The sequence below is a fragment of the Macrobrachium rosenbergii genome, chromosome 14, assembly GCF_040412425.1.
Source record: "Macrobrachium rosenbergii isolate ZJJX-2024 chromosome 14, ASM4041242v1, whole genome shotgun sequence".
In the NCBI taxonomy this organism is placed as follows: Eukaryota; Metazoa; Arthropoda; class Malacostraca; order Decapoda; family Palaemonidae; genus Macrobrachium; species Macrobrachium rosenbergii.
The window spans coordinates 53,872,684-53,892,933 of NC_089754.1; the positions used below are offsets into that span (position 1 = coordinate 53,872,684).

Genomic DNA, 20,250 nt, shown 5'->3' on the forward strand with positions numbered 1-20,250 from the left:
CAAAGACCCTGACTCCCCTCCGCTGTTTCTGTGAAGTGTCCATGTGAAGTGCCATCCGGCCAAAGGGAAGTGAAAGTTTGGGGTTCTTTCTCGGTTGGTGTGAGAGAAAGAACGGAGAGAAAGTCGAGAGCACAGACAGGTAGAGAGAAAGTAATCATTCTCGTTAAGCGTTGTCTCGAATGAACGCGGTACTCTGTAGCATTCGTTTTCTTCAGCTCACCTGAGTCGACGAGTACCAGACCAAAAGAGTCCTGAGTCAGACGTGTACAATACCAAGGTTCTAACTTGTACAGTACCAAGCTTCTAACTTGTACAGTGCCAAGCTTCTAACTTGTACAGTGCCAAGCTTCTAACTTGTACAGTGCCAAGCTTCTAACTTGTCCAGTACCAAGCGTCTTCGTTCTTAGAAAGAGCTCTCTCTGTCTCTCTCTCTCTCTCTCTCTCTCTCTCCCCCCCCCGACGTCACTTCGCTTTGAAAGGATGCTATTCATTTCGTTTTTGACTAACCATTAAGTTCTCCCGCATAAAAAAGCAAAGATGAAAAGGTTATGTATTAATTTAAGGATCTAAGAAAGGGGCCTTCGGGAAATCCAATTTATTTTCCTTTTTACATCAGTCTTAATGATAAGGTCTAGCCTTTGTTTTTTTTTCCTTATTTCTTTTTTTTCTGGCACCCGTAGGCTTCTATATTGTATATAAACAAGACAATTTGCGCAGAGCATTGTGGTACCACCAGGGACCTTGATTTTTCCACATCATTCTAATGAGTTTCTAATCATCATAATCACCGTAATAATGATATACTAATTAGTTTTGCCTAGGATAACTAATTGAGACTTTCCAGGAGTCATTACCATCGGTGTTCATTTTACTTTTAAGATTTTTTTTTATTTTTTATTATTTTGGCTAAATTTGACATCTTGCATGTTAACTGATTCCTGCTTCTTTGGATGGAGATTCATTAATAACTTGTTGAAAGAAGGATGATGCGGATGTCACAACACAAGAAAAAAAATCAGATTCCTTCCAGAGAAGAAAAAATTACATTGCTTTTCTTTTCTTTTTTTTTTAAATCTTCCTTGAGTTACTAAGAACTTGCAATGTTGGGCTTTGCATTAATGGCCTAATATCTACGGTACAACTACTTTGGATCTCCCCCTCGTACCACCAGTAGGTGCCTCTTCTTTAATTTATAGGGCGCCTTCCAACCCCACCCCACCCCTCTCCCTCCCCTCCCCCCCTCCCCTCCCCTCCCCTCCCCCTCCCTCCCCTCTTCTTCTATCCTAATTCTATTCCCCAGCCCTTTAACATGGTCCAAATACCACATACCTCTGTATATCATTGAATATGTATATATATGTCAAGGGGGCCTAGAGAAGGGTGTTTTTGTTCCATAGACTGACCTCATTTGAGTGGCAGTTTTTTTTTCGTTTCTACCCCTTGTCGCCTCGTCCGTTCATTTATTTTACATATATATACATAATTTTGTTTTCTTCTTTCATTTACACTTGTCCATTCCTCACTTTGTCCTCTCCGTCCCCTTTTTATCCCCCAGCGTTCCTTCATAATTTCTTTCTCTTCCTGTCTTCCTCACCCGCCACCCCCTCCCCCACTTCTTCCCCTTCCCCTGCCCCTGCTCCATCTTCTTTCAATTACACTTGTCCATTCCTCACTATGTCCTCTCCGTCCCTTGTTGTCCCCCAACGTTCCTTCATAAGTTCTTTCTCTTCCTGTCTTCCTCGCCCTCCCCCCGCCCTTTTCTTCCCCTTCCCCTTCCCCTTCCCCTGCACCATCTTCTTTCAATTACACTTCTCTATTCCTCACTTTGTCCTCTCCGTTCCTTGTTGTCCCCCAACGTTCCTTCCTAATTTCTTTCTCTTGCTGTCTTCCTCCCCGCCCCTCTTCCCCTTCCCCTAACCCTCCCCTCCGACTCCCCCTACCCTCTTCCCCTACCCCTTCCCCTTTCCATACCCCCTCCCCTCCTTACCCCCTCCCCTGCCCCTTCCCCCTCCCTACCCCCTTCCCCTTCCCTTCACCATCTTCTTTCAGTTACACTTGTCCATTCCTCATTTCGTCCTCTCCGTCCCTTTGTTATCCCCAACCTTCCTTCCTAATTTCTTTCTTTCTGTCTTCCTGCCCTCCCCTTTCTTTACCCCTTCCCCTTCCCCTTACTCCCTTCCCCCCCCTCCCCTTCTTCCCCCTACCTCTACCCCTTCCCTTTCCCTTCCCCTGCACCATCTTCCCAGTTACACTTCTTCTTATCCCCTACCCCTTCCCCCTCCTCTACCCTTCCCCCTCCCTTCCCCTGCACCATCTTCTTTCAGTTACACTTGTCCATTCCTCACTTCGCCCTCTCCGTCCTTTGTTATCCCCAACCTTCCTTCCTAATTTCTTTCTCCTCCTGTCTTCCTCGCCCTCACCAACCCCGGCCCTTTCTTCCCCCCTGCACCACCACCACCACCACCTGCTCTGCGCGTGCGCGCCTGATAAGTGTTGCCGTGTCTCCCCAGGTGCCAGTCAAGCCCAGCCGGTAAACGGCGGCGCCTTGCCCTCCATGCCTTCCCCTACGATGCAGAATTTCAATATAGCTCCTCAGCCAGGGCCCAATAGCCAACCAGGCGGGACTCCCGCCGAGGCTGTGTTTGCTAACGGCCTCCCTCAAACCTTTGCTGCACGTAAGAACTTTTTCTACTCACCACTTTCCAAAACACTATATTTGCTAGCATTCTTTTTTATCTAGATGCTCTTATCATGATGATGATGATGATGATGATGATTAAACAGTAACAACAACAAAAATTTCCTTTTTTTTTTTTTTTTTTTTTTTTTTTTTTGCTTGCTACATCCAGAGCCGTGGCCATGACTAGTTTCAGTTTTCGTTTGGTTTTCTTTCATTTTTTTTTATTCCTCTTTCTTCGTTTTCCCTACTCCCCCCCTTCCCCCAAACCCTCCCCGAAAGTTGTTTTTAGATATTTGTTCAGACTCATTTATCGTGATTAAAAAACAAAAAGCGAATGATCGGTAGTTTGAAGCTTCTAAAGTTTAAGCCGTGGAATATCTTTGTTGCCAAAAGTTTTCAGACAGTCTCTCAGAATGTTTGACGTTTTGTTCCCAACATTCTTTAAACAGTGCATGTTTATCTTTGTTTGACCATAGATGGCAGGCAATTGAAGAAATTCTCTCTCTCTCTCTCTCTCTCTCTCTCTCTCTCTCTCTCTCTCTCTCTCTCTCTCTCTCTCTCTCTCTCTCTCTCTCTCTCCCCAAAAGTTAACCACGGCAACGAATGGATTAAGCATGGAACAGTGATTTCTAAAATCCGTCAATGTTAAAGATCTCCCAACCCTCCTCTGATCTTGGGTCCAAGAATAATAAGAAGTATTTTTTTTATAAAGTTTAAGTATTAAGTAAGCAAACTGTTCTAACCCCCCCCCCTCCCCCCCACACACACAATCCTGCCCCACCTACCCACCCAACCCCCCTTCAGAAGAGAATAATGGAGATGATGGCAAAGTGAATATCATCCAAATCTAATATATTCAGCTAAAAGGGGTCCCTCTCTGAATTAAGTTTTCACTCTGTTTTTATTTTGTCCCGTTTTGTGTCGCCATGGCCCAAGCCTGCATCTAGCAAGTGAGCCTTTAGATAATGAGTAGTATTTTCCATTTGAGAACGAATGCCATAGTCGGCAATGACGAAAGAGGAGCAGAAAATACTAAGTATGTAAAACTTTTTTTTTTTTTTAATGACCGTCGTAAAGGGTAAGCAAGATTTTTTGCTCCTTTGTGGTATTATTTTTTTTTTTTCCAGAGACTTTGTTAATACTTTGAAGCTTCATAGGCCCAAGAGTTGATCTACCCCCCAAAAACAAACCAACCCTTCAACAGTAAAGTTCTTTGATTCGTATTTGCCATCACAAAAAAAAAAAAAATTCAAGTTGAATCAGATTGATCTTTGCAAAAAAATTTCTCATCACATCCTAGGAGAAGGTGGCGCTTTTAAAAACAAAAAAAAGAATAAACGACTAAATAATACTCTCTCAAACATTAATATAGATATATTACCCTATCACTGGTGGTGTGTAGACCTTGCTTAGCTTAATAGGGAGTATACATGTGTATCAGCTTACATGTATACTTGAACATGTATAACCAGCTTACATGTATACTAACTCCCACCCACCCCTCAATGTGTGTTCAGCTTATCTGTTATTCCCGCTGCTTCTCTGTTACATCTATCTTCTTTGATTTTTCTTTTATGTGTTCTCTTGCCTTTTTTGTTAACTAGATCGATCTACAGAACACACTTAACAATTTTTCCCGAGAACCTTTGTAGATATACTTGTGGCTTCCTGTTACCCCCCCGCCCCCCCGCCCCCTCATCGGATTTAAAGACTTTAGATGGTCGAATTTTGTGTAGTCTTTTTTCCGTAGAGTGTTTTTGTTGAAGGAGTGCGGATGTATACATTTATATATATTCCTCAGTTGTGTATATATGTACATATGCGTGTACGCGTGTGTGTTATATATATACATAAATATGTATATTTGTGCCATTATAAGCTTTTTTGAGTTCACCTTATTCTCCTCCAACCCCTTTTTTTTTTTTTTTTTTTTTTTGGTAAAACCACCAAACATTGCACATTTAAAGACATGATTTTAGAAATGGAATACGTTGTAGTTTTAAATAAAGTTGTCTGTCCTTTTTTTACTCTTAAATTCCATTTAGAAAATTTAATCTGAAGCCATAGCCATCGTTTCCACAAGGAGTTTCAGACCGTCGCAGCTAGATAGATCTTTGGTAAATTTATCCATAGTGTTGTATATGATTTTGACGGTACTGGTACCTTTTGTCAATTATATGCATATATATATGTATGTATGTATATATATATATATATATATATATATATATATATATATATATATATATAGATTTATATATATATGTATATTTATATATATACACTCATTCTTATATTGATACACCTTAGTAATGTTTCATTCCCCCTTCTGTACTTATTTCCATGCAAATATTATTAAAAAAAGTTATTATATATATATTCGCCCTCCAGAATGCCTCGCTTCCCTACGCTTGCTTCTTCGAACGAAGGAGGAAGCATTTCCCGCGGTGAAGCTCTCACCGTAATTCATGATGCATTGATTATTGTGATTGCAGGTCAGCCGTTGCCATTTGACCCTGCAAGAAATGAACCCTTGGTATGAAATGACCTTTGGTATGAAATGACCTTTGGTAAGAAATGACCTTTGGTATGAAATGACCTTTGGTGCGCGGTGGCTATGTGGTCTTCTCTCGAGCACTTGATATATTCCTGTTGCATCTGTGCAGTCATTTGAACCCCCCTGAATTTTTATTTATTTTTTTTTTTTTACGTTTTGCAAAGTACCTAGGATACCTCCTTTTTATCTATTGCAATCTAACGGAGAAATCATTCCTGTCAGTCAGTCAGTTCTTTTGAAGTGGAATAACAATTTTTTTAGACCTTGCACATAAAAACAATTTGATTAAATCTTAACAAACCTTGTCTGTAGAAAGTAGAATCTCTTGGTTTGATCGAAGCAGCTCATATCATAATTAATGTTTCATCCCACTGATCAGTTATTTTGGAAGCTCACAGTCGTATCTTGATGACTTTTTAAAAATAAAAAAAAATAAAAAAGTTAGGCGACCTTGTTGGCACCTTGTGACTCTAACTGGCTCCCTCCCGTTCTTGCTTCCCCTACAGCCCAACCCATTCCTAACGGCGAGGCCGCTACGCTCCAGCCTTCGGCAGCTTATCCGGGGATGCCTTACTCCGGCGTGGGTGAGTTCTGGAACGCCCTTCACGGCGCATATATATATATATACATAGTTTCATTTTGTATGTGGTCTCCTGACACTATATACATATACATATATATATTATACATATATAAATATTATTATTCTTTATTATTTGATGTGTGATGTTGCTGTTAGGGGTTCATTTTTTTTTTCAATTTTATTTTTTTTTTTTTAGCGGTACCTGATGGAAGTAACGATTCAAAAATCAATAAAGTTTCATAGAGGAATTTTTTGCTGTAGTACAGTCTGTGTATTATTTTGGTATATATATATGTTAAGTTCCAGCGGAGGCCCAGTTGTTTTTTTCGGATTTTCTGTAGTCTGAAGATTCGTATACATCTTTATATACTAAGTCTAGACATGTATGTTCTCTGTTGATGTTTCTATGGAATAAGATATATATTTATATATTACATTTAAGAGTGTCAGGCCAGCCATCAGGTATCTGTTAGCAGTGGGAACACGTATGCTGCCATTCCCTATTATTATTATTATTATTATTATTATTATTATTATTATTATTATTATTATTATTATTATAATGATGATGATGATGTCAAACTGTAACTTAAGTGCTTTGGGTGTGGCTTGTTGTTCACATATATATATTATATTAATGACTTGAGTTATTTATTTTGTCCATTTTTTCGTGTTTTTCGTTTCTAATATACTTTGGTGAGTTCCTGCATGCACCTCCGTTTCTTTTTTGACCGTATTTCATTGATTTTTTGGGTTCCTTAGTGTTTTCACCCTCTCCCGATATACGTGGCCTCATTGTCACTCTGTCGATGCCAGCATTTGTAGCTCTTGACATATATATACATTTATAATCATCATTTTTCCTCGCTCATATATTTACGTACAATACTGTTGGCCGCCTCCTCCTCCTCCTCCTCCTCTTCCTCGTCCTCGTACTAATCCTCCTCCTCCTCCTCCTCCTCCTCCTCCTCTTCCTCGTCCTCCTCCTCCTCCTCCTCCTCCTCCTCCTCCTCCTCCTCCTCCTCCTCCTCCTCCTCGCAAGAAAACAGAAGGCTGTTCTTCTCGTCATTCGGAGGAAGTTTTCTCTTTTTTTTTTTTTTTTTTTGTCTCCCGTTCATGATAAACTCATTTGTCTCTTCCAATCTGAAGTCAGTTGCCCCCCACCCCCACCCCCACCCCACCCACCCACCCACCCACCCACCCACCACCCACCCACCCACCCACCCACCCACCCACCCACCCCATCCCTAAACGTGTCCATTCTCCTCCAAGCATATATATACATATATATATGGTTTTGAGGACTGTGATCTATTTATCTTTTGTCTCTCCTTCGTGTGTGGTGTTTCTGTGGCCTCTCAAGAATGTTTCTTTTTGTTTTTCCTTGTCTTAGAAAAGAGAGTTAAATGCCAACCATCCCTTCATAGTTCACTTTATGATTTATTCAATGATGATGATGATGAGGATGATGATGATGATGATGATGACTTTACGATCTCATTATTATTATTTCATTAAACCACTAGCATTGTGGAAGCTGTTGGGGCATGTATTATTATTTTTTTCCTGTCATGGTAATGACTGTTTGATCAGCCTATGAAATATATATATAATATATATATTATATATATATATATATATATATATATATATATATATATATATATATATATATATATACATATATATATATATATTTGTTGTTGTTTTCTTGGAAACTCGTGGAGTACCCAGATCAAGTAGGTGGCACTATCAGGAGGTATTTGATAACGGTGAGGGTGTGTGAAGGCCTTGGTACTTTTTCGTTTTAACTGAGGAGCTTATGCGGTAGCTCGTGTTTCTGTATAGGAAGGGTTGGTGACAAGTCCCTACGCTTAGTAGAGAACTGTTAGCTGGCTTTGTTATGTAGGAAGAATTTGTGGCTCTCTCTCTCTCTCTCTCTCTCTCTCTCTCTCTCTCTCTCTCTCTCTCTCTCTCTCTCTCTCTCTATATATATATATATATATATATATATATATATATATATATATATATATATATATATATATATATATAAATGTATATATATATTATACATAATCTATGTATCTCTCTCTCTCTCTCTCTCTCTCTCTCTCTCTCTCTCTCTCTCTCTCTATATATATATATATATATATATATATATATATATATATATATATATATATATATATATATAGACATGTATGTATGTATGTATTGTTTACATGTAAATGTATGTATATACTATACATAATCTCTCTCTCTCTCTCTCTCTCTCTCTCTCTCTCTCTCTCTCTCTCTCTCTCTCTCTCTCTCTCTCACAGTTATAATAGGTTGATCGTAATCAATGCGTATAGTCCACAAAACAACTGTATTCGGGTCTTTCTTCACGCTAGTGTTATCTCCGGGTCCCTTTAAAGAATTTTCTTGCGTTCAGTTTAATTTCTTTTCATTTCACTCTTATTTCCCATTATCATTCCAGAGGGCGAATGCTTATCATCATTATGCTGATTATAAAGCACGACCTCCACGCATAATGTTCCCATTCCGTTTGTGCAATGGCGGTCTCAGCAACTCATGGAAGCCTTCGCCATTTTGCGTATGTGTTGGTGACCTCTGACATTTCCCTACCCCCGGCTCTCTCTCTCTCTCTCTCTCTCTCTCTCTCTCTCTCTCTCTCTCTCTCTCTCTCTCTCTCTCTCTCTGTGGCCGTGTCGCAGCGATGCGTAGTTCCAACAGACATTCTCGCATCATCTTCCTCCTCTTTCTATTTATATCCTGAATTGTCTTTGACATTCACCATATTCAGGGCCGTGTTCTCCCTTCGCCATCTCACTTTATTCGTGAAGAGAAAATATCTGAATCTCGCTTTATTCGTGAAGAGAAACCTCTATTCATGAAGAGAAAATATCTGAATCTGCCTTTATTCATGAAGAGAAACCTTTATTCATGAAGAGAAAATATCTGAATCTCCCTTTATTCGTGAAGAGAAAAGATCTGAATCTCCCTTTATTCGTGAAGAGAAAATATCTGAATCTCCCTTTATTTATGAAGAGAAACCTTTACTCGTGAAGAGAAACCTCTATTCATGAAGAGAAACCTCTATTCATGAAGAGAAAATATCTGAATCTCCCTTTATTCATGAAGAGAACCCATTATTCGTGAAGAGAAAAGATCTGAATCTCCCTTTATTCGTGAAGAGAAAATATCTGAATCTCCCTTTATTTATGAAGAGAAAATATCTGAATCTCCTTTATTTATGAAGAAAAAATTTCCCTTTATTCGTGAAGAGAAAAACTTATGAAGAGAAAATATCTATTCATGAAGAGAAAAATCTGAATCTCCCTTTATTCATGAAGAGAAAATATCTGAATCTCCCTTTATTCATGAAGAGAAAATATCTGAAAATTCGAAGACTGTTAGGCGCGAGATTAATGTTTTGTAGCAAGTCAGATGATCTGTTTTCGAAGAAGAGATGCGGTTCTGATATTTCCCCAAGTTTAAAAAGATATGACGAATTGGACTGGCAAGTGTTCAGGTCTGTTTTACAAATTTTCATATTGGTTATGTTATCGTAGTTTATTTAGATGCGGCGTTGTACATTTTAGCAGTTCCCGTTCTGGTTGTACTGCTACTAAATTATGTGAGTCCTCTTTATTCAGTCTTAGCATGTCCTCACTCTTTACTGGACATAGGAAGGATATCCAGTCATTTTCAGTTACCAAAGTCGATGTTGAAAGCTCAAGTTTTACGGAATTATTACTAAGTACTGGTCCGCTGGTATAGTGGTTAGTGTCGCGGCATGCCACTCAGATGTCGCGGATTCGCGTCTCCCCCAGGGCGATGGAAAATCACTGGCTCTGTATCATGATCAGTTCCTGCTGCAGTGTTGGGGGTGGTCTGTGGTGGGAGGTTGAAACCAACATTGTTTGGAAGCTTGAATTTCAAGTCAGTGGCCCCTTTTGTGCTTGTTCCTTGTTTCATCACTGAATTAATAAATAATAATAATAATTAGATTTTTTATTGCAAAAAAAATTTTCACCAGTATTCGATGTGCAATGAATTAATAAATAAATAATCTGAATTAAAGACAAAATTAGATTTTTATTGCATCAAAATTATTCTAGAGAATACGTACAAGCAGTTGGTAACAGTATTCGATGATTTTAAGACTAGAATAACAGTGACTGCCAAAAGCAAGCTTTAAAAGTCAAGAAAATGTGTTTTTGCTATTCTATAACTGGCTGGTTCTTAAACAAGGGTCGATTAGCCGATCTAGGATATGAAGAAGTAGCATTGAAATTTTAGGTTAGTGGAATCATTCTCAGACACTGGAATAAACAGGTAAAGCCAATGTCTACTCTACAAACGACTTGAGATGACAGACACCTGTCTCATCGCAAACAGTCGCAGTCTTCTGGACGCATTTTTTTGGCAGAAAAACTCGATTTCCTCTGTAGGGCAAGACGCGTTCCTTCCCTAGGAGATCGAGAGGCAGGCGGAGTGGTTGTGGGGGGCGGTGGGGTGGAGGGGGAAGGCTGATGAAATTCATATCTTCCATAGGGAGAGGTAATTCGTCTTTTCTGAGGATATTACTTCTTTTAATCCATCTTCTCTGCAGATATTGCCTCTTTCGTCGTGACCTCGATCTCCGTCAGTGGGTGAGAGGGTGGTCCTTTTGGCCATGTTTCGGAATAGGATTTCGTCGCTTGATGTGGAGTAGTCATTTTTCTTTTTATTTATATATGTTCGTCGTAACCTACTTACGTGAGAAATCGATTCTGTCGTCAGCGAAAGTGTTTGACCCTTTTCCAACTCTGAGAGTTACAAAATGTTTGGGCCTTTTCCAACTTTGAGAGTTACAAAAATGTTTGCCCCTTTTCTAACTGGGAGAGTTACAAGATGTTTGTCCCTTTTCCAGTTGTCAGAGCTACAAAATGTTTGCCACTTTTTCAACTGTGGGAGTAACAAAATGTTCCTTTTCCAACTGTGGGAGTTACGAAATGTTTGCCCCTTTTGTAACTGTGAGAGTTACAAAATGTTTGGCCCTTTTCCAACTGTGAGAGTTACAAAATGTTTGCCCCTTTTGTAACTGTGAGAGTTACAAAATGTTCGGCCCTTTTCTGCGGGGGTTACAAAACGTTTGCCCCTTTCCTAACAGTGAGAGTTACAAAATATTTGGCCCTTTTCTGCGGGGATTACAAAACGTTTGCCCCTTTCCTAACAGTGAGAGTTGAAAAATATTTGCCCACAGTTACTCAAAGAAACAAAGGCTCTCAGGATCTTGTGCCAGTCCACGGAGTCACATTAGAGCAAAGCAGAGGTAAAGAAGTTGGACAGCTATGCAAACTAGGTCGAAGAGGTACAGATGAAAAGTAAAATACAAAAAGCTGCGCAGCAACGGGCCGAAGGGACGATTTGGAGGACCATTAGACCGTCCTCGTTGTGTTGCACGAGACATATTGCGGGGAATAAAAAACACGCTCTCCACCCCCAGCGAAATATAGCCCTAAAGATTCTAACTATTTTTCCCTTCTATTAAAAAACACAGTAAATAATACGTTTTATGAGCTACGTGTTTAATTTTTGGTCTGATCAAAACAATAAGTTTATCCTTTAGGTTACCTGAGTTGTAGCACATTCAGTTGTCGAGTTGATTACGCAGATCGACAGTATTCTGGTCGGAAATATGTTGGTGTTCATCAATGACAATATGGCGTTTTTAAATCATTTAGATGTATGTGAGCATTTTTTTTTTTTTTTTTAGTCCTCTTTATCATCATTCGTTTCTTTGGGCCTCTTCAAGTTATTACGATATGTGCGTTCTGTTCTTGTTGTTATATATTGGTTTCTTGCTGTTTATATGTTTTTCAGTGTTGCATCGTAGTTAAAACTTAATGTTGAATGGGATACATTTATTCTAGGAACCACCTAAAAAAAGTGACGCGATTCTAGAAACCATTTTCGGAAGTCAGTGCTCATGATTTTAGGAACCGTTTCAAGAAGTAGAGACGTGATTCTAGAGACCGCTTGCGGAAGTAGAAACCAGATTCTAGAAACAGTCCGTTTCAGGAAGCATTTTTAGAAGATGAAACCTGGTTTTAGGACCGTTTTTACGCGTAGAGACGTGTTCTGAAAACCGCTTTCAGAAGACTGTGCGTCATTCACGAAACCACTTCTTGATGAAAGGAACTTAATTCTTGAAGACACAAGAGACGCGGAATCCTAGACACAAGATATGTTTTAATAAGTCGAGACTGAAATCTAGAAACCATCATTAGGAGTTGGAGCGTGTGTTAAGAAAGCATTTTCAGAAGCAGAGACGCGATTCTTGGAAAACAATTTCAAAAACTTGTTAAGAATTTAGATTACTTTCTCGCCAAATGAAAATACTTTTAATTGAAATAGAAATCGGTCAAAATGAAGCTGAAAACTCGGGAATTATGTGCTTCAGGTTAAATAATAAATCACGCGCGAAATCTTAATCAGGTATCCTTTTAACTTACGTGACCTCTGCCAATGTCATCGAACCTGCGGGTCATTTGCAGTTCGTTGCCGAATAGTAAGAGATAATGGAACGATAATTGTATTGGAAAGAACATAGTTCATGAAACGCTATTTGTCTGAGGAACTGACGTATTTGTTAGTAACTTTATAGCAATCGTAAATTAGTCTTACCATTGTAGTTTGCTGAGCGATGAACTGCCATCATTGTATATGTATATATATATGTATACATATATTTTATATATATATATACAGTATATGTATATATATGTTTTATATACTTTTTTAAGATAACCGCTGTGTGTTTACATAGTTCAAATCGACCGCAGTTCCTCACTTTGTGCGCTCAGATCTTTTCTCGAGCTCTAGCGAAGAACCATCTTACGCTGAGTGCAAGTCAGTGTTGACTCGCCGGGTAAATGTTGTGTGTCACCTATAGTTTTTCAAGACTTTATTACTCTGTAAGTTCTTGAGTCACTCTCTTTCCATAATCACTTCGACAGTGGCATAATACGTTGGCTGTCTTAGCATCACTGTAATTTTTTCTTTTTTTTTTTTTTTAGTAAAACCGACATTAACATTACTCATCAATAATAATAAAAAAAACGTAAATGAGGGAATGGCAGAATACGTCACAAATCCTTTAAATTTTATGATTTAAGAAGAGCCACATTTTGCCCCTGTGTTTAATCTCTTTTTATTTAAGTTTTCCTGATTTTTTTTCTCTTGTCAAAGTAATAATCTTGGGAGTCATTCAAAGTCATCTGAAAGTGATTAGTTAATGTCAGCGGATTTGTTCTTTAAGTTATGATGGCAAACAGCGGTGGTGTGTTTGTTTATGTAGTCGAGGTTTTTCTTGATTCATATGTTGCTATGGGGATGCGGAATATACCTTTGACTTCACTTGCTTTCATCTGATTTCAGTAAGCGTCTGTATTGTGTTGTCTTGTGTTTCCATAATATGAAACGTCTACATTGGTGTTTGGTGTTCATTATTGCAGACTAAAAAAAAAATGAAGCATATTAAAACCATCCACTTGGAGACATTATGATTATTACTATTGCTATCAGTCAATGATTTCGTGTTAATATCTCTCACTGATTTCAATGATTCCAACCCCCCCCTCCCCCTTAACCCAAGAGGTACAACTGTCATCCCCATAGAAGACACATGAGGGTAGAGTAGCAGCAACTGTTGGTGCAGTAAATCCGTACATACTTTTTTTTTTCTTTTCCAAGTAGTCTTGGTCATGTAGCGATGGCATGTCTGTGTCGGTGTGTGTGTGTTTTATAAGTGTGTCTGTGTGTATGCGTGTGTGTGGCTGACAGTGTCCTCCCGACCCCTCTTGCAGCCGTGTACCCCGCACCCGTCTATGGCCAGTACGCTCAGGCGCCTTCGCCCCAACTGGCGCCCATACCTCACAACAAGGTGGAAGGTAAGCTGACCACGCCGTCTCGCGACCTGATCCCGCGTTCCAGCCGCGCCCCGAGTTGGTTCTCAGTTCTGGTAAAGAGTAATTCATGTCAATAAAGTTGAAAAGATCAAAAGAAGCTTCTTCTTACATTTTAATTCATAGTTCAACGATAAATCATAATAAAGTAACGATAAAAAAGAAGCCTCTTCTTGCATTTTGATTCATGGTTAAACGATAAATCATTAGAATCAAGTTAAAAAGATCAAAAAAAGCTTCTTCCGACATTACGAAATCTTTCAGTCCAGCAGCAGAATACTCTTCACTTAGAGACAACGTTAAACTTCTAGTTTAATGCTATCTTGGATCGTAGTTGACTTTTCTCACTTCATTCAAAAAAAGAAGGATTATCTTTGAGTAAAGTAAGAGAAAGATTATCTTAACAGTAATTGTAAAGAAATATAAAAATATATATATATATTCCTGGATCCTCATATGCTGATAGTGTTTGATGCCTTAGAACTAGAGAAAGGGTTAATTCCCTGCTTGAGAGAGATGTCGAAGACAGATCGAGTGCATAAATGAATAGAGAGCTTCGAGCTCCCACGTAGCAGTGAGCTGAGAGCCAATTCCGGGACACCGAAGTGGATGAGGGAGACAAGTGGTCATTCTTAGTTATTCCAGTGGAGCCTTTATATCTCATTTACTCATTTATTATCATTATTATTTTTTTTTCCATTATTTTTCCGTCCCCTTGAGTGAGTTGCTTGCATGACGTATCTATATACATCAGTATATATATATATATATTTGCATACATTATATACATTTTCGCCTGCATGCTCATTATTGCTGCTTGCGCGACCTTCGCAATTCCTGCACGGTTATCTGCATGTCAGCAAAATGTTTTTATATAGGCTTGGTGCGATGTTTGTGTGTCCATAGAATTTTCTCCCAGCGAGGACATTAAACCTACAGATAATTTTTTTTTCATACATGTGGATCTCTTCCTTCGCTAGACCCCCAGAGGACTCTAGCGAAGGGATTGTTAGCGAAGTTAGCTTTCCCAAATTCAAGGAAACAATTCATATCACACTGAAAAGACATTGGAAGACACAAGGAAGTAAAGCTCTAGATATAAACAAAATATACATGAGAAAGTTTTCTCCTCTCAACAGGAGACTTAGTTGTGGATATGATGTTATTTTTTACGGTCCTGAAAAACATTTTCCGTGAATAGACTTAGTGGTAAGGGTATTGGAAGCAATTGGATAAAAAAAAAAACAGTAGACATATTTTCCAAACATACTTTTTTTTTTTTGAGATTAAGATTCAAGAGAGAGAGTGTCATGTTAACTTCCTGACTTTGCATGCCCTTTTGGGGTTGCACGGCGTTGCATGCCCCACCTCCAGAGATTGCATGATCGGAATTTGATTTCACTCAGTTATGTCAATTTTTTGGTAAACTTTAAAAAAAAAAAAAAGAGAAATACCAAGAGGAGATATACTATATATAATTTTTTTTTTTACTTGTTCTCCTGTAATATTTGACTACTGTAGGTGTCATAGAATTTCATTTTCAAATTTAGGTCACTCAAACAAAATATGATTTTTCATTTACCTAGTGAGAAAATATCATGGCGGTTCTTGTTTTCAAGTTTTTTTTTTTTTTCTTTTCTCTCTCCCTAGTCGTATAGCGAATACGAGTTATTAGTCATTTCTGAAGAGCTTTTTGATGAAATTTATATATATATATATTATATTATCTACATCGTAATTCATCTGTTTTATATATATATATATATATACCGTTTACTGTGTCTTCTTTCATTCTGTCGTCGTCTCTGAGCCTCTACCGAGATATAGTTTTCCCACATGCCTGTCTTCTGCTACAGCACAGATGAAGCAGTAACTTTTTTTTTTCTTTAATTTTTTTACCTATTTATGTACACACAAGCACATTTGACACTCCAAGTTCTCGCTTTGAATTTCAATCAGATTTCAAGACTACCTGTTGACACTTTGAGCCCAGTACACACCTGCTTTTATTATTCATCAGTCATTTTTAAAAATATATATTAAAAACGTTTCTATAATAATGCTTTTAAGCACCTGTGGCCAAAATCGCAAGATTGTTTTTTTTTTTTTTTTTTTTTTTTTTTGTGACGTGAAAAGATGAGGCCGAGAACATCACGTTTGCATAAATCCGTGTGCTTACATTTCTTTTGTTTTAATGCTTTCACGTATACAAGGTGGATTCTTATTGTGTAAGCTCTCTCTCTCTCTCTCTCTCTCTCTCTCTCTCTCTCTCTATATCTATATATATATATATATATATATATATATATATATATATATATATATATATATATATATATATATATATATATATATATATATATATATATATATATATATATATATATATATATATATATATGTATATATATATATATTTTGTATATATATAATTATATATATAATATTAATATATCTGTATTATATCCAATATTTTTCTTCGTTATTCTCTTATTACCGAAAGCAATAAATAAAACCTTTTAAATACGAATAATGCAGGCCAATTTACTAGGATGATTCACCTCTGAAGAGAATTGCCGAATCTCAATAAGTAAATCATTCCGAACTTAGTAATTGTATTTTTTGTTAACTTCCGTACAGAACAAGATGCAAAAAAAAAAACTATTCTTTGAAGACGTAATGATAATTCTGTAGCAGACATAAAATTCGCTGGAAAAAAAATCAGTGTTGCTGATTTCAGAATGTACATAGTTTTTTTTAGTTTTCCCATTTTTTTTAGCTTTTTTTTCAACTTTCACTTGTAAAATTACGGAGACTACACTAATAATGAGTACTGGGTCTCAGAAAAAAAAAAATAAGTTTGAGTATAATTTCAAAACCACAGAATTCTTTTTAATCAATGTCAGTCTTATGCACAGTTTACTTATACTGCTTTTCAAATCAACTCGCTCTCTCTCTCTCTCTCTCTCTCTCTCTCTCTCTCTCTCTCTCTCTCTCTCTCTCTCTCTCTCTCTCTCTCTAGCATTTCTCTCCCTGTCTCTTGATGTCTGCTGTACACACCAGAAATCTCTCTCTCTCTCTCTCTCTCTCTCTCTCTCTCTCTCTCTCTCTCTCTCTCTCTCTCTCTTCTCTCTTTATTGTCTGTCTCTTAATTTTGTGTTCTGTAATTGTATTGTAAATTGTGCCAAATATTTTGTCCTCTCGCTTTGGTTCGTCCTTTCAGTTTCTCTCTCTCTCTCTCTCTCTCTCTCTCTCTCTCTCTCTCTCTCTCTCTCTCTCTCTCTCTCTCTCTCTCTCTCTCTCATTATATATAAATATATACTGTATATGTGTTCTTGCCCACTCCTTATATTATTTCCCTCCCCCCTTTAAAATACAATCATCAGTTTTACTCTTCTCCATAACTTTAGTTCTGGAATTTTTTTTTTTATTTTTCCTCCTGCCGCAAAACGCCTTATAGTGTGTTTTTATAATATTGGTAGATAGAATTTGTATATTATAAAAACATGCCTTAAGTATTCTAAATAAGAGACTTTCACTTTTTGCCGTAAATAATTCGAATAAGATTTTTTTTTTTTTATTTTGTTTCATCTGCAGAATGTCTCATTTTTTGAGTCGAGAAAACCTGTTATTATTATTATTATCATCACGATTATTATTAATATATTATAAGATTCCGAATATCATAAATAACTGATTCGTTTACATATATAAATCACTCGCTGTTGTACTTCAAAAAAAAAAAAAGAGAAGAATCTGTAATAATAAAAGTATTAACAAATGAACTAAAAAATTAAAAAAAAAATGAAATGAAAACATGCACTAAAAGAGAAATCACAAGAGACAGAAAAAAAAAAATAAAAAAAAAAAAAAAAAAAGAAAAAGATGTTTCTCCCGTCTGTTCTTGTTGATGGCGGTCTTTCTCTTTCTCTCTTTTTTTCTGTCTCTCTCACCGAGAGATCTACAAGTCCTGGTCCCTTCTTCGCCCCTGTCAGGTTGCTCCATCTCGGGGCCTGAGGGATGCAACCTCTTCATCTACCACCTGCCGCAGGAGTTCGGGGACGCCGAGTTGATGCAGATGTTTCTCCCCTTCGGAAATGTGATCTCCTCCAAAGTGTTCATTGACAGAGCTACAAACCAGAGCAAGTGTTTTGGTGAGGACACAGGAGATATTTCATCGTTATTTTTTTTTCAGTATTATTAGTAGATATTATACCACTGCGAAAGTAGATATTATACCACTTCGCAGTGTGTTTTAGTTAATGTAATTGCTGAAGAAATACTCACAGTAGCGTGAGTCTTGAAATCCAAACCAGAGCAAGTGTTTTGGTGAGGACACAGGAGATATTTCATCGTTATTTTTTTTTTCAGTATTATTAGTAGATATTATACCACTGCGAAAGTAGATATTATATCGCTTCGCAGTGTGTTTTAGTTAATGTAATTGCTGAAGAAATACTCACAGTAGCGTGAGTCTTGAAATCCAAACCAGAGCAAGTGTTTTGGTGAGGACACACAAGATATTTCATAGTTATTTTCTTCAGTATTATTAGTAGATATTATACCACTTTTCAGTGTATTTTAGTTAATGTAATTGCTGAAGAAATACTCACAGTAGCGTGAGTCTTGAAATGGAGAAACAAATCCACGTTTATGTGTATGTACATATATTTATCTTTGAATATATGTACATATACATGACCGTGGATTTGTTTCTCCAGTACAATCACTAACACAGTGCCTGTCACTGCAAATCTTATTTTTATTTGGGAATTATTGCTGTTAAAATCAGACTTAACTGTGAAGTCGTGTTGGTTTTTTCTTTTTTTTTTTGTAAAAAAAAAAAAACTTTACATTTTACAGTTTTATAAAATACATTTAATGTTTTACAGTTTTGGATCTTTCCTAGATAGTGACCCCCAGGGTTTTAAAAAACCCGGTATGTATCCACCTTTGCGGCGTGTTCAGTACAAGCCCGTTGGGGATGGCCGTAAAAACATAAACAAAAGACTGTAAATATCATAAAAAGATAATGACCCCCAAGAAATATTAGCCCTAGGTAACGACCCCCGAAAACCCTTGGGGGGTCACTATCTAGGAAAGATCCAAAGTTTTGATTCTGAAGTCAAATTTATGTGAAGATTATGGAGACGTCATTTTCATGGAATTGATAATTTTCTTCTTTTGTTGATACTTGAATCTCATACCGAATTGTTTATATAAAAGTAGTCTTCTTGTAACCGATAAGATTTCCTTTTTATGTCTTACAGAAGTTATGTTAGCTCGCCTGCTTGTGAATTTTATGACAGACTAAAAAAAAAACAGTTTTTCAGTAAAATATTGCAATTTGAGTTCTGCCATTCTTGTGTCACTGTAAAAACAATAATCATTTTTGTGTCACTGTAAAAAAAAAATTAATCATTTTTGTGTCACTGTAAAAAAATTAATCATTTTCGTGTCACTGTAAAAAAAATAATCATTTTTGTGTCACTGTAAAAAAAAATTAATCATTTTCGTGTCACTGTAAAAAAAATTAATCATTTTTGTCACTGTAAAAAAATTAATCTTTTTCGTGTCACTGTAAAAAAAATTAATCATTTTTGTCACTGTAAAAAAAATTCATCATTTTTGTGTCACTGTAAAAAAAATTAATCATTTTCGTGTCACTGTAAAAATAATTCATCATTTTTGTGTCACTGTAAAAAAATAATTTTTGTGTCACTGTAAAAAAAAATAATCATTTTTGTGTCACTGTAAAAAAAATAATCATTTTTGTGTCACTGTAAAAAAAAATAATCATTTTTGTGTCACTGTAAAAAAAAAATAATAATTTTTGTGTCACTGTAAAAAAAAAATATTCATTTTTGTGTCACTGTAAAAAAAAATAATCATTTTTGTGTCACTGTAAAAAAAATAATCATTTTTGTGTCACTGTAAAAAAATTAACCTTAGACCAAAGAGAGCCACATTTGACTGCACAGTCTTCGATTTCAGGTTTTGTGAGTTTTGACAACCCGGCCTCCGCCCAGGCTGCTATCCAAGCAATGAATGGCTTCCAAATCGGCATGAAGCGCTTAAAGGTCCAGCTCAAACGACCCAAGGATGCCAATAGACCCTACTAACAGCTGCACTCAGTAGGGGAGACCAGGTATGGGGAATCCTTCTCGTTGCAACTGAGCTTGCATTCTTAGGAGCACTGAATCCTTTTCCTGAACTGAACTAGTTTACATGAAACAGTTTCACTGTGTGTCAAGAGACTCGCATTTTAGTCATTTCTCCTGTCATGTTAAAGGTATTGCTTAAGTGTATTTATTTTTCGTTGTAGTGAACGATTCATTCAGTTCAAGAAGTGAAGGTGAGGAAAACTCGAAAATGTGCTTTTTTGAGCTTCCGCCACGAAATTTGATTGCCTGATTAAGATTACTGTTCTTCATTGATACAAGAAAGGTTAAGCACACTGTATATTGACACA

At 37.1% G+C, this 20,250-nt stretch overlaps 1 protein-coding gene across 27 annotated transcripts in view; it reads left to right on the forward strand.

Moving 5' to 3' along the window:
* bru3 (bruno 3) overlaps nt 1–20,250 on the forward strand; it is a 905,487-nt gene that overhangs the window by 880,995 nt on the left and 4,242 nt on the right. For 17 of the 27 annotated variants that reach the window (XM_067116892.1, XM_067116888.1, XM_067116880.1 and 14 more), the window contains 5 exons: nt 2,511–2,675; nt 5,744–5,821; nt 13,680–13,763; nt 17,774–17,932; nt 19,773–19,926. In XM_067116892.1, the coding sequence (XP_066972993.1) occupies nt 2,511–2,675; nt 5,744–5,821; nt 13,680–13,763; nt 17,774–17,932; nt 19,773–19,900 (614 nt within the window). In that variant the 3' untranslated portion in view covers nt 19,901–19,926. The remainder of the gene's footprint in view (nt 1–2,510; nt 2,676–5,743; nt 5,822–13,679; nt 13,764–17,773; nt 17,933–19,772; nt 19,927–20,250) is intronic. The other 10 variants (XM_067116902.1, XM_067116896.1, XM_067116903.1 and 7 more) reach the window with 3 other exon arrangements.